We start from the raw sequence: 13,863 nt of genomic DNA on the forward strand, positions 1-13,863 counted from the left end.
TTCAGTGAATACCTACTAACAGGATGTGCCATGTAAAGATGAGAAATGGATATTAGGTCAGAAGCCTCAGTCAGTTCTCCATATTCCTTAAAGGCTATGAGGAAGTCTTCTTGCAGTTATCTGTCTCTGACTATTACGCACTTATGAAAAGATCACCTTTTCTAATATTACTTAAGAAACTTCAGAAATTCATTTTAGAAATGCAAATAATGTTGCATCAAATATCAAATATTTCTAATATGATCATTACAAAATAAATTATGTAACATTTTTTAAAAAATATCAACAACTGATTATTTCTTACATTTTCCTGATCTGTCACATACAAAAAAATCCATATCTGGGGTATCAGTACTCTTGATCTTTTCCATGGTAACTACTTCTTCTAGTGTATTAAGCAATGCATCTTTGTAAAAGAGACCAACACTTATGTCATACGATTCAATCTGGAATTCCCACTCAATTACAGATCCAATCTTATTAACTTGAATTTCAACTGGTAAAACTGATTTCGTTTCTATTACTGTTTTAACTGATTTTGGATCATTTTCCAGATCATGATCTTTGGTATTAAGATAGTAGGTAGAGGGGATTTCTCCTCCAGGTTTCACCTATTGAAAAGATAAAATGCATTTAATGAAATATGTTATGAGTAGTTTATTGCCTAGTTTTGAATGAGGCAAAGCGCGATAAATATCAAAACCTTGATTAAAGCATACTTTAGATTTTAGATTTTATATGTCAATTTTATAAATAGCTGATTATATAGAATTAATACAAAGTCATGAAGCCAGCTCATTCTCTCTGCCTATTGAATGTATTTTCCAGCTAGCTTACCTATTATTACACCTTCCATGGAGTTATCAGACTCGTTGTGGGAGGTTCATTCAACTGACAACATATCTATCATAGTGAATCTTAAAAACCTTAACACTCTCTACATTAACAACATATTCTGGTAATGCATTCCATTCACTGACAATTCTCCAAATACTTGCCTTCCTTCAATATACTGAATAAGTATGGTATATGCTGATAAAGTACTTATTCAATACTTTTACTATATCCTTTGCAATGGTCACTCAGCTACCATGACTATCCACTAGTGTCAACCTGCCATAATTATTCTTTCTCTTGCTTGCCACATAGTGGAAGAATTCCCTCAAATTAACTCTGGCCTGACCAACCAATCTACTCTCATACTGCATTTTATACTCTTCATTGATCAAATTGCAACCAATTCTCTTGTACCTCCTCCTGCTTCATAGCATTTTCTTTTACAACTCTGCTACTTTATCAGAAATTAGCTGATCCTTACTTGAAAAGATGCAAAAATGTTATCATTTTTATTATGTGGGTATCTAAGGGAGTCCAAAAGACTCCACATGAAGCCTACACTATCCATTATTCACATAACATTATGTTGGAGGTTTAATGGATTTTTTACAACACTCAAAAAGAATTAAAATAGAATTTAATACTTCCTATATTTCGTCCTAGTCACTAGGACATCTTTGGGGATTACAAAAACAATTAATGTAACATGCACACAAAAACTTACAATACTAAGCCCAACCATGTGGATGACACTAAAGTCCTATCTAGGTGGAGCGCCCTCTAAGGGCGGTAGTAGGTGGCCTGGAATGTAAGGTGGGACCTCTGGTGATGAGTGTTTCCCAAATCTTCGGAAGCTTAATGCAGCCGTATTTATTAAGATTTGGTTGGTTTTTGAGAGCTGCTGCTGCTTCTAGGAAAAGTCTCTCTTTCTTGAATTTGCTGTGGTGGAGCATGGTGGTTTTCTTCCATGATACTCTGTGGGTGGTGTCCAAAACATGGTCAGCCAAGCCTGAATGGCCATAGTTGTGTTTAACGATGTACGACTTGTGTTCCTCCAGGCGGATGGATGCTGATCTGCCTGTCTGTCCAAAGTACGCAAGCTTACAGGAACAGGGTACTTTGTAAACTCCAGGCAGAGAGAGAGGAGGGAGCTGATCTTTTGACCATGTTTTGGACACCACCCACAGAGTATCATGGAAGAAAACCACCATGCTCCACCACAGCAATTCAAGAAAGAGAGACTTTTCTTATAAGCAGCAGCAGCTCTCAAAAACCAACCAAATCTTAATAAATACGGTTGCATTAAGCTTCCAAAGATTTGAGAAACACTCATCACCAGAGGTCCCACCTTACATTCCAGGCCACCTACTACCGCCCTTAGAGGGCGCTCCACCTAGATAGGACTTTAGTGTCACCCACGTGGTTGAGCTTAGTATTGTAAGTTTTTGTGTGCATGTTACATTAATTGTTTTTGTAATCCCCGTAGATGTCCTAGTGACTAGGACGAAATATAGGAAGTATTAAATTCTATTTTAATTCTTTTTGAGTGTTGTAAAAAATCCATTAAACCTCCAACATAATGTCCTCACAGCACTTAAGCCTCTATACAAAAATTATTCACATAACACTTACATACTTCTTGAACTCATCTAGTGATAAAGCATTTACAACCACCTATATCTCTATGAAAACCTATTCCACACATACATATTGAGCACAAGTGCAAAAAAGGAGAGGGAACTGAGAATGATTTCCTGCTTTCTTTGTTCACATAAAGTGCAAGGAGTGTAACATAGAGCAACTAGGCTAAGTGAGAGTGGTACTGTAGGAAGACTGTAAATAAGCTGCTTAGACATGCTATTAGAAGTTATGTTTTATTACCACTGAGTTTTCCATTTCAGAGTGCAGAAATCATACCACATACTATACTGATGAATCTCAGCTCCAGGAGTTGTGTATTGCAGGAAATAGGTGGCAGTCAACAGTTACTTGAAATTTAAGGGAACTACTGTTAGCTTGGACAAAGCTGATGAAATTTAAGAAGACGTTGAAAGTTTATTTTTCACTTGGTTAGACTATAATAAATTTAGTTTAATCCTTTATCCAAGTGTGAGCAAACAAAGTTTGCGTCTGAAAGTATCTTCAGGACTGAAGTAATGTAGTACAACACCTTATTAAATAACATTAAAATTTGGCAACTCCTATAGGTAGAGATGACCTTGATAATGCTTTTGCCTGGTATCTCTACTTGGACCTGGCTCCCACTGAAGAGACCTCAATAAAGGTCGAAACTAGTCTGGGTAGTGGTCCTTCCCTTAATGCATAACATCATACATATCTGCAAGGAGATGTGTTTTGCATTATGGGAGATACTGAGATAACAGCGATGTTAGCTTGCTCCACCTTTGCAATGAGTTACCTGGTGTTGTACTACCTTACCCCAGTCCTGAAGATACTTTCAGGTGCAAACTTTGTTTGCTCACACTTGGATAAAGGATTAAACTAAATTTATTAAAATTTAAGATCTTGGAAATTTTAAAAACTTAACATTTTAGAAACGTAAATGTCTCTATCATATCATTCCACCTATCCACCAAACTCTGCAATCTACATCTCTTCAACCTCTCTCCATAGCCAGCATTCCAAACTCCTGATATTGTTTTAATCGCTTGTTTTTCTGGATCCTCTCCAATGTCTCCACATCGCATTAAAAACCAAGTGACCATATCTGAGCACAATAATACAAGTGTGGTCTGACCAGTGCCTTATACAGTGACACAACCACTTCCTTATCCTTGCATGTTAGAGTACTTCTTATCATAGCAGCACTACAATGTGCAACCTTTGCAACACTAGCAAGATCAGTGGTGCACCCAGGGAGGGGGCTGAGAGGCCCTGGCCCCTTCCAAAAGAAAAAGAAAAGAAAACACTAGAAAATTTTTTAAAAATCTTTTTTCTTAACTAAAATTCATTTTTTTTATTTATGTTGTGTCATGACTTCTATTTCTACTTATGAATTAGCGGTCACATAAGGTGGGAATACCCTATAGCCCTCGGGAATCACTGCCACTGTGAATGCAAGGCAAACAAAGCAGTGCTTGGGAGGACCGAGCGCTACTTCGTTTGCCGGGTCGGGCAAGAGGAGATCACTGTTATCATGTATTCGTGATCACTGCAGATGCTCAGTCATAGCTTGTATGCAATGCGTAGTGTGTGTTCTCAAATCGTCTACTAAACTCGGCTTTCCCCCCCACCAAGATTAAATCCTGAGTGTGCCACTGAGCAATATGCCCTCTAAACTTCAGTCTACGAGGATGGTCTGAAAAGTTCATGGCCTAACAATGAAAAAACTAATTTATAATTTCAAAATTATTTTTATTTTTCAACATAATCTCAGCTAAGACTAATACATTTATTCCAGCGATGCTCCAGCACCATTATTAAAATCCCTGTAGTGGTTCTCAGTAAGATCTGCAAAACATCCCTCTACAGCTGTAATCACCTCTTGATTCAAAGAAAAACGCTGACCAGTGAGGAAAGTTTTAGTTTTGGGAAGAGACAGAAGTCAGAGGGAGCCAAATCTGGGGAATAGGGTGGATTTTCCAACAATTCATAATGCAGATCCCTTAATTTTCCCATTGCCAAAACACTTTTGTGTCCTTTGCAGGTGTCCTGATGAAAGATGATTTTTTATTATGCAAACCAGGTCTTTTCTCACAAATTTTTTTGTGTAGTCTGGTTAAAAGATCGGAATAATATTCCCTGATTATTGTTTTACCCCCTTTTCAAGATAATTAATAAACAAAATGCCTTTAGCATCCCAAAACAATGATGCCATGACCTTTCCCTGATGGACCAGACTTTGTCTTCTTTGGTGCTGAACAACCAGCTTCTGTCCACTGTTTTGAATGCTGTTTGGATTCTGGTGTGTAATGGTGAATCCAAGTCTCATCCATAGTAATAAATCAAAGCATGCACAAAATCAATTTTATTCTTGTTAAAACGCTCCAAGCACTGTTATGAGATTTTAATGTGAGTGTGTTTTTCATCTGCTGTGAGCAAGCATGGCAACAATCTTGTGCAAAGCTTTTTCATTTGCAATTCTTCATGCAAAATATATCCTACACATTCTTTTGAAATGCCTATATTCTCAGCAATTTCACACAATTTGACTTGCCAGTCATCCAATACCATAGCAGGCACTTGATTAATGATTTCTGGTGTTGTTACACTTTTTAGACGTCCTTCATGTAGATTATCTTCAAGGCTGGTACAGCCACATTTAAACTGGACAGCACATTTCTTAATTGTCAAAAACGAAGGAGAAGAGTGCCCATAAACTTTTATGAACTTCGAATGAATTTCTTTTGCTGTTAAACCTTCTTTTACAAAGAATTTTATAACCGTACAATACTCAATTTTATCCATTTCAAGGGATACAGACACCACATTTGCTTCAGACAGCTGTATAAAACAAACTACTTGATAGAATGACTTGCCATTTCACATGGATGCTTATGACAGATGTACCAATTTAGAAAAAAAAAAATCTTGCCGATAGTGTTGCCATCTATAGTCAAGGCCAAGAATTTTTCAATTTCAGTTGGGTGCTGCTATAGACCAGGTGATAGAATAGATGGTGGGGATAGTATGCATAGGCAAACAGAAGAAATGAGCGGAAGAAGGGTAATTATTATGGGTGATTTCAATTATGGTAACATTTACTGGAAGGAGGAGAGGGCACATGGGAGGAAGGAATTGGATTTTATGCGGTTATTTAGGGACAACTATCTGCGACAGCATGTAATGGAGAATACTAGGGGGGCAGAGAGTGCTTGACCTAGTAATCAAATCTGAGAATGTGGCTGTAATGTACATGACCATGTTGCCACCAATTGGTGAGAGTGATCATAAGGTCATGACTTGGGAGGTGGCTAATGGAGTGGAATTTACAATTAAGACAGGGTACATGTGGAATTACCGGGCTGGTAAGTATGACAAGCTTAGGAGTGTGCTTGGCTCAGTGCCATAGCATGTAAAACTGGAAGGGCTGGATGTTGATAGTGCATGGGAGGTGGTTAAGAAGTGTTTGCAGGAGGCAATGGTTGACTGTATGCCAAGAGTCCGAATAATAAATCAAGTAGGGTTAAATGGATGAATAACACTATTAAGCTTGAGCTGCAAAAAAAGAAACAATTGTGGAGGGAATTTAAGAAGAAAGGTGACCAGCAGGTGCAGGAACAGTATAAAACTCAGGCCAGAAAAGTAACGAGTGTGGTAAAAAAAGCAAAAGGTTTATGAAAGGAAATTAGCCATGTAAGCTAAAGAGAATCCCAAACAGTTTTTTCGATATGTTGCAAGTAAAAGGAAAAATTTTCATGGCAGAATGATTTTAAAAAATGCTGAGGGTAGGGAGGTAACTGAATCAGTCAATATTATTATTATTATTATTATTAAACAAGACCTCATGGAGTCAAAGACTCATCTAGGAGGTCCTTTTATCTCAAACACATCTCATCATACCGGGTCTTAAACACATTCAAACTCCTTGCAGACACCACACTCTCAGGCAAGGCATTCCAATCATTCACAACTCTGCACGAAAAAAACCTGCCTCTCACTCCCCTACTCACACCCTCTTTATACAGTTTCCAGGGATGACCTCTGGTTCTCCCCTGATCTCCCACTATTCGCTGTAGAACTTCTCCACCATTGATCCTATAGCAACCCCTTACCAACTTGTAGGTCTCTATCATATCTCCCCTCTTCCTTCTCTCCACTAGTCTCTGCAAATTACATCTTTTCAATCTTTCCTCATACTCGACATTCCAGAGGTCAGAAACTACCTTAGTCAGTCGCCTTTGGACCCTTTCCAACATCTCCTCATCCTTCTGAAAACCAGGTGACCAAATCTGGGCACAATAGTCCATGTGTGGCCTAATCAAAGCCTTATACAATGGAACAAGAATCTCCCTACTTCTACACGTCAGTGTCCTCCTCATCATTCCCAGAAGTCTTTGTGTTGTCTTCACAATTTTGGCGATGTGACCCCTAAATTTTAGATCCTTATCCACTATCACTCCCAGATCTCTTATTTCCTCTACTTCCAACAATATATTCTTACCAAGCATAAATTCTGCATCCCATCTTTGTTTTCCAAATTTTAAAACCTTACATTTTGCAACATTGAACTCACACCCCCATTTGCTTGCCCAATCACTCAATTTATTCAAGTCTTCTTGCAAGGCCACAACATCTTCACTACTCTTTATGGTTCTTCCCAACTTTGCATCATCTGCAAACAACTGAATATCTCCATCCAAATCTTCGCCAATATCATTAATATACAAGTTAAATAGTAATGGCCCTAAAACAGATCCCTGAGGCACTCCACTAGTGACTTTCCTTTTCCTGGATATTGCACCCCCATACACAACTTGTTGATACCTATCAGATAGCCAGTCTCCAATCCAATGCACTAATCTAATATCCAACCCCATCTGCTCTAGTTTGACTGTCAACTTATCATGAGGCACTCTATCAAAAGCTTTTGCGAAATCCAAGTATATTACTGTGTATCCTTCTCCTCTGTCCAAGGAAGCAGTCACTTTATTGTAATAAGTAAGTAGATTACTAAAACACGACCTCCCTTTAGCAAATCCATGCTGTCCATCAAAGATTATACCATTGTTGTCAACCCAACTCTGGATTCTAGCTCTCACAAGCTTCTCCAACAACTTAACCACAACACCCGACACACAGATAGGCCTATAGTTTGATGCTTGAGTTCGATCACCTCCTTTATGAAGTGGCACAATCTTGCCCTCCTTCCACTCTTTAGGGACTTGACCAAGTGCAAGACTCGTATTAAAAAAATATGTCAAGGCAGGTGTCAACTCTCTGGCACATTCCTTCAGAATACGCGGTGATATATTATCAAGTCCCACAGCCTTATTTACATCTAGTTTACTCAACTCCCCAAACACCTCTTGCTCACTTACAGTCAGTCTCTCCTCCCCATCATCAACTGCTCTTAATCTCTCCATGAAGTCACATTCACAAGATTGAAAGATCTTTATGAACTGCTCATTAAGTATCTCCACCACACATTCTGCAACAGCTGTCTTTATACCATTTCCTCCAATCAATGTCATCCTTCCATAATCATTCTTTCTTTTGCTGGCTACATATCGAAAGAACTCCCTAGGATTCTTTTTAGCTTCATTAGCTAACTGCTGTTCATACCTCTCTTTAGTGGAATTACTGAGCAAGCACTTTACAAGAATATTTCATCCAGGTGATGACATTGCAGGAATGGAAGAACCAACAGTTTATACTGGAATTGTGATGAATGAAGTAGAGGTAAATAGTCTATTACAGAACCTCAATGTCAATACATCTGTGGGATTGGATGGTATACCAGCTCGTGTCGTACGTGAAGCATCTAAAGAATTGTCAGTGCCCTTGACCACTTTGTTTAATTTGAGCCTCGGGTCTGGTTCAGTCCCAAGGGGGTGGAAAGAGGGAAAAATAGTTCTGCTGCATAAAGGTGGTTTCAAGGCTGCTGTTGAAAATTACCAGCCAATCAGCATAACAGGAATCGTTATCAAGTTCTTGGAGAAAATAGTCAAGAGGAAAATACAAGATTGGATAGATGAAAATGGGATACTGGATCGGGAACAGCATTGTTTTGTGAAGGGTAGGTCATGCCTCAGTAACTTGCTCATGTATTATAACACAGTGACGGCTGAACTGGATAAGAGTAATGGGTTTACAGTGATTCTACTGGAACTTGCTAAGGCCTTTGACAGGATACCACATGGAATTCTAATCAGTAAAATGCAGCATATGGCGATGGATATAGGGTTGGTGAGATGGATAGGAGGGTGGTTGACGGAGAGATATCAGAGAGTGGTTTATTCAGAAGTAGAGTCCAAAAGACGGCCTGTGACTAGTGGTGTGCCACAAGGATCTGTTCTAGGACTACTGCTGTTTAATTTGTTCATTAATGATATAGGAAAGGATCTGAGAGGAACAGCTCATTTGTTCGCGGATGATGCAAAGTTGGGTAGGGCAATAGTGAATGCAGATGATGTCAAAATTTTGCAGGATGATTTGGATAGATTGGAGGTCTGGGCTAAGGAGAACGGATGTCAATTTAATGTGGCAAAATGTAAGGTTATACATTTTGGGGTGAAAAGATTAACAGCAGTTTACTACATTGATGGAACTGTACTCCAGGAAATTGATGAGGCAAGAGATTTAGGAGTGTTGGTGGATAAGGAGTTGAAGTTTAGGGGGCACATTGCAAAAGTGGGCAAATCAGCTCATCAAATCACTTGGTTGCTGAAGAATACGTTGACAAGCAGAGACAAGCATGTTATTTTTCCTCTGTATCGAGCCTTGATAAGACCCCATCTCGACTACTGTGCCCAGATTTGGTCACCTATGTTTCTTCTTGATGGGGAGGAGGTTGAGAGGAACCAGAGACGGGTGACCAAGATGATTGCAGGTCTGTGGAATGAACCTTATGAGAACAGGTTGAAGATTTGTGGGTTGCAGAAATTGGTTGATAGGCAGAGGAGGGGAGATATGATTGAGACATTCAAATTACTGAAGGGTTTCTATAAAATCAATTCAGAAGATATTTTTGAGAACAGGGCTGGTTGTGGGAGGAGGAGGTCTAGGGGACATCCATGGAAGCTGGGCAAGAGTGTGGTTAGTAAGGGTGTTAGAGCTGGGTTCTTTACTTTTAGAGTGGTGAATGAGTGGAATGGGCTGCCAGAGTCTGTGGTGGGTGCTGTGACAGTGAATGAGTTTAAGGCGAGGTATGATAAATACTGTGTGAATGTTGAATAGTTGTGATGAACACGATTTGGGGCCTCACTCAATGAGTCTAAGGACTCCCTGGAGTTGCCCGTAATAATAATAATAACTGTGGGTGAATGGAGCACATTACCAGAAGTCACTGTGAATGCAGGGAATAGTGAAGATTTTAAAATTCAAAATGATAATTATGTTGTTGACTGAGTGAGCCTCTTAACTTTCATAGAGTTTGATGAACTCCATGGAAGTTGGTGTCATGATAATGATAATAATGCACCATGCACTCGGCCCAGTTTGTTCAGGCAAAGTTCCATGATCGTGACAAAGAGACCTCTCACTCTCTTTCTGATTTACGAATCACTTCAGTCAACTTATCTTAATCCCATTGAACAATTTAAAAAAGGCAATGCAATTATGTAACCTGTTTCACAATTCTGCAACTGAGAAGTGCGATTTTTAATAGAATGGTACCTGCAGAATGGTTTTGTTACCTTATGACAAAACTACTAAAATGAATGCCAAAAGGATGAAAAGCCAAACGGCTATTTTTTTCTGGCAAGGTTGATAAGTTAAAGGGATAAAAATCCCTTATTGTTTTTCAGCCAGTAAGCGAAACTATGATCGAAAACTACGATCTGAACGTTTCATGCCGACGAACTGTCGGTGGATCCAAGCGTAAATGACCACTTGGTAGTGCCACACCACGGCAACTCGTTGCAAAGGTGGAGCAAGATCCCTCACTATTCTTGATATTTTCTCATAATGTAAAAACACACTGCTCTTAGGAGATGTAGTACGTACTGGCTGAAAAACAATAAGGGATTTTTATCCCCTTAACTTATCAACCTCGCCAGAAAAAAAAATAGCCATTTGGCTTTTCATCCTAGTTATAATATGTTATAATATAATATAGTGACACACTTTCTGGCAATCGTACAGCAAAAGTATGTAAGTTCTTTTCACTTAAACTCTGATATTCTAGGTCTAGCTACTCACTGATGAGACCTCAAAAAAAGGTTGAAACCGGTCTGGGTAGTGACCTCTCCTCATAATGTAAAACAGTACTACATCTTCTAAGAGCGGTGTGTTTTTACATTATGAGAAAATATCAAGAATAGTGAGCGGGCTTGCTCCACCTTTGCAACGAGTTGCCGTGGTGTGGCACTACCAAGTGGTCATTTACGCTTGGATATGCCGATAGTTCATCGGCATGAAACGTTCAGATCGTAGATTTTTGATCTTAGTTTCGCTTACTGGCTGAAAAACAATAAGGGATTTTTATCCCCTTAACTTATGAATGCCAAAAGTTTTGAAAAGTATAGAAGGTTGTACATGATACATGATATCAGGCAGGCATAGCCATTTACTCTTCCAGAAAAAGATTGATATCTTCTGTTTCTCTACCTCTCTGAAGCACTTTATTTTTAAAAAAAAATAATAATAATATGAATCCCACTCATGAAAGGCTCTTAGCTTGTATAGCTTGTATATGTCAGGCTAGTAACTGAGGGGTAGATAATCCAGAAATCCTGCTTCACAGGCCAAACATGAAACTTTTTCAAGCTACTACTTTGGGTGGTAGTCACACACCAAAGTGAATTCATCTAACATCTAAAGCTATTCACAAAACATCCATTCCCACAGTGGAATATGAACTGAGGCCTGTTGGTTGGAGAGAGAGGTTACAATAACCACTTGGCCAACCAGATATATTTTATAACTTTAATTTTATCAACTATTTTGCACAAAACTTATTTGCCAGTACATTAAAGATACCAAGAAATTATACACTTGATTTCAATCTTTTACCCAAGGAAGCAAAACAATGTTTTAAGTGTGAAATGTATTCATGTCTGAGCTACTTGTATATAGAGGCTAACGACTTTATATCACTTACCTTAGTGTGTATCCCATTATGCAAGGCACACATCCTTTCAGACACGTAAACTGCTATGCATAATGGGAAGGGTCACTGTCCAGACTGGTTTTGACCTTTATTGAGGTCTCATTAGTGGGAGCTAGACCTGGGAGAGATATCAAGGTTACGGTAATGCAGAAATCATATATATCTCATATACAAGTAGCCAATTAATAAGGTGCTAGACCATATTAATAAAAATCTCTGGATGAGAGAAAAATGTTGAAAGTTGTTTACCTTGGTTCTATTATACATTAAAGATACCGAGAAATTATATACTTGGTTTTAATTCTTTACCCAAGGAAGCAAAACAATGTTTTGCACATGAAATAAAGCACACACCCTTGTGCTTTTCATTAAGGGATACATACAAAGGCAAGTGATGCGAAGCCATTAGCCTCTATATACAAGTAACTGAGACGTGAATATATTTCACATGCAAAACACTGTTTTGTTTCCTTGGATAAAGGATTAAAACAAAGTATATAATTTCTTGATATTTTTAATGCATAATAGAACCAAGGTAAAAAAATTTTAACCTATTTACCAGTTTTCTGTAGGAGTAGATGATATCTGACCAGAAATGCTGAAATATGGTGGTATAAAAGTCTTACAGTGGCTGCACTGCATAGTTCAGAATGCCTGGACAGAGGGACGAGTTCCCGATGATTGGAGTAGAGCTCTCATAGTACTCATATATAAAAAGGAAAATAAAACCCAATGTCAGAATTACAGAGGTATTTCCTGGCTGAGTGTTCCTGGTAAGATTTATGCAAGTATACTTGAGAAACGGTTCAGAAATCAAGCTCGGCGAAGAACAAGCTGGATTCAGGCCAAATAGAGGTTGTCAGAGGTTCAGATCTTCACTTTATGACAAATAGTTGAGAAATCAAGGGAATATAAGAAAGATCTGTATTTAAGTTTTGTTGATCTGGAAAAGGCATATGACAAGGTGCCAAGAGAGAGAAGCTATTCAATACGCTACAGTTATATGGTGTATGGAGCATTATATCAAGCAATACTTAGTCTGTATCTGAGTTGTAAGTCAGCAGTTAGAATTGAAGGAAGTATAGGAAGATGGTTTAATGTGAAATCTGGTGTGAGACTAGGATGTACATTATCCCCTGTGTTATTCATTATCTATATGAATCACATTATGAAGGAAAGTGGTATTAAACATGATATCAAAATTGGAGATGTTAATGTCAGCTCTTTGCTTTATGCAGATGAAGTTATACTTCTAAATAAATCTGCTAGAAGTCTGCAAGATTCCCTGACTAAATCAAATAACTGTTGTAATAAATATGGTATGAAGGTCAGCAATAAAAAGACAATGAAAATAGGCAGAATCGTTGATAATGTCAACTGCTTTGTGAACAGAGAACCTGTGGAACAAATAAAACATTTCAGCTGTGTAGGCACGATTTTTAGTGAAGATAGTAAATTAAATATGGAAATAGACAACAGAATCAACAAAGCTGGTACAGTAGGAAGTCAATTGAATAAATTCATATGGAATAAGAGAGAAATTAGTCGGAACACTAAATTAACTGTATACAAGACAGCGTTCAAACCAGTTTTATCTTATGGATCTGAGAGCTGGGTCAGAAGTAAAACACTTGACCAAAGACTAGAGACCGCAGATATGAGAGTCCTGAGAAAGTTTAGAGGCGTGAATAGCTAGCATCAATGGCAATATCATATTAAAAACGAGAATATTAGGGAAGAACTTGACACTGTCAGCATCCAGGAATGCGTTAGCAGAGCTAATCTCAGGTGGTATGGTCACTTAAACAGAATGGGCGAGGAAAGATTAGCAAAACAAGTGTTCTCTGCCAGGTTGGCAGGAAAACGACCCAGAGGAAGACCAAGATATATGTGGATTGATACGGTACAAAGTGCCTTAGACGATAGAAATATAAGATTTGATAATGTTGGAGTCTTGACAAGTAAAAGACTGATTTGGAGGAAAATTGTAGATAGGAAGTTAGTAATGATGTAAATTTTTCATGTAGTACTATCATATCCTGTACACCACTTGAGGGTACATGGCAGGAATTTGATGATGATGATACCAGTTTTCTGCTGGTTGACACATGACTGGAAAACATTATCTGAATGGTCATTATGATTATTATTAGTGCCCTTTCTTAAACGATCCTTGCTTATATTTAAATGCAACATCATTAAAGTAGATCAAAATAATCTGCAAAGAATTCACAAACTTAAAAACAATTCAACTATGATGTAATTACTAGTTATTATGACTTAATATTCAGGAA

The 13,863-nt window shown here is 38.2% G+C and overlaps 1 protein-coding gene across 1 annotated transcript in view; it reads right to left on the reverse strand.

The window, feature by feature from the left end:
* Positions 1-293: 293 nt before the first annotated feature.
* Positions 294-13,863, reverse strand: part of LOC150104507 (SEC14-like protein 2) — a 145,869-nt gene continuing 132,299 nt past the window's right edge. Inside the window, exon 7 of the mRNA XM_090395570.1 lies at positions 294-611. Coding sequence (XP_090251696.1) covers positions 294-611 — 318 coding nt within the window. The remainder of the gene's footprint in view (positions 612-13,863) is intronic.

The sequence above is a fragment of the Typopeltis vanoorti genome, chromosome 7 (genome assembly GCF_054136105.1).
Source record: "Typopeltis vanoorti isolate ZY-2024b chromosome 7, IOZ_Tvanoo_1.0, whole genome shotgun sequence".
NCBI classification, from domain to species: Eukaryota; Metazoa; Arthropoda; class Arachnida; order Uropygi; family Thelyphonidae; genus Typopeltis; species Typopeltis vanoorti.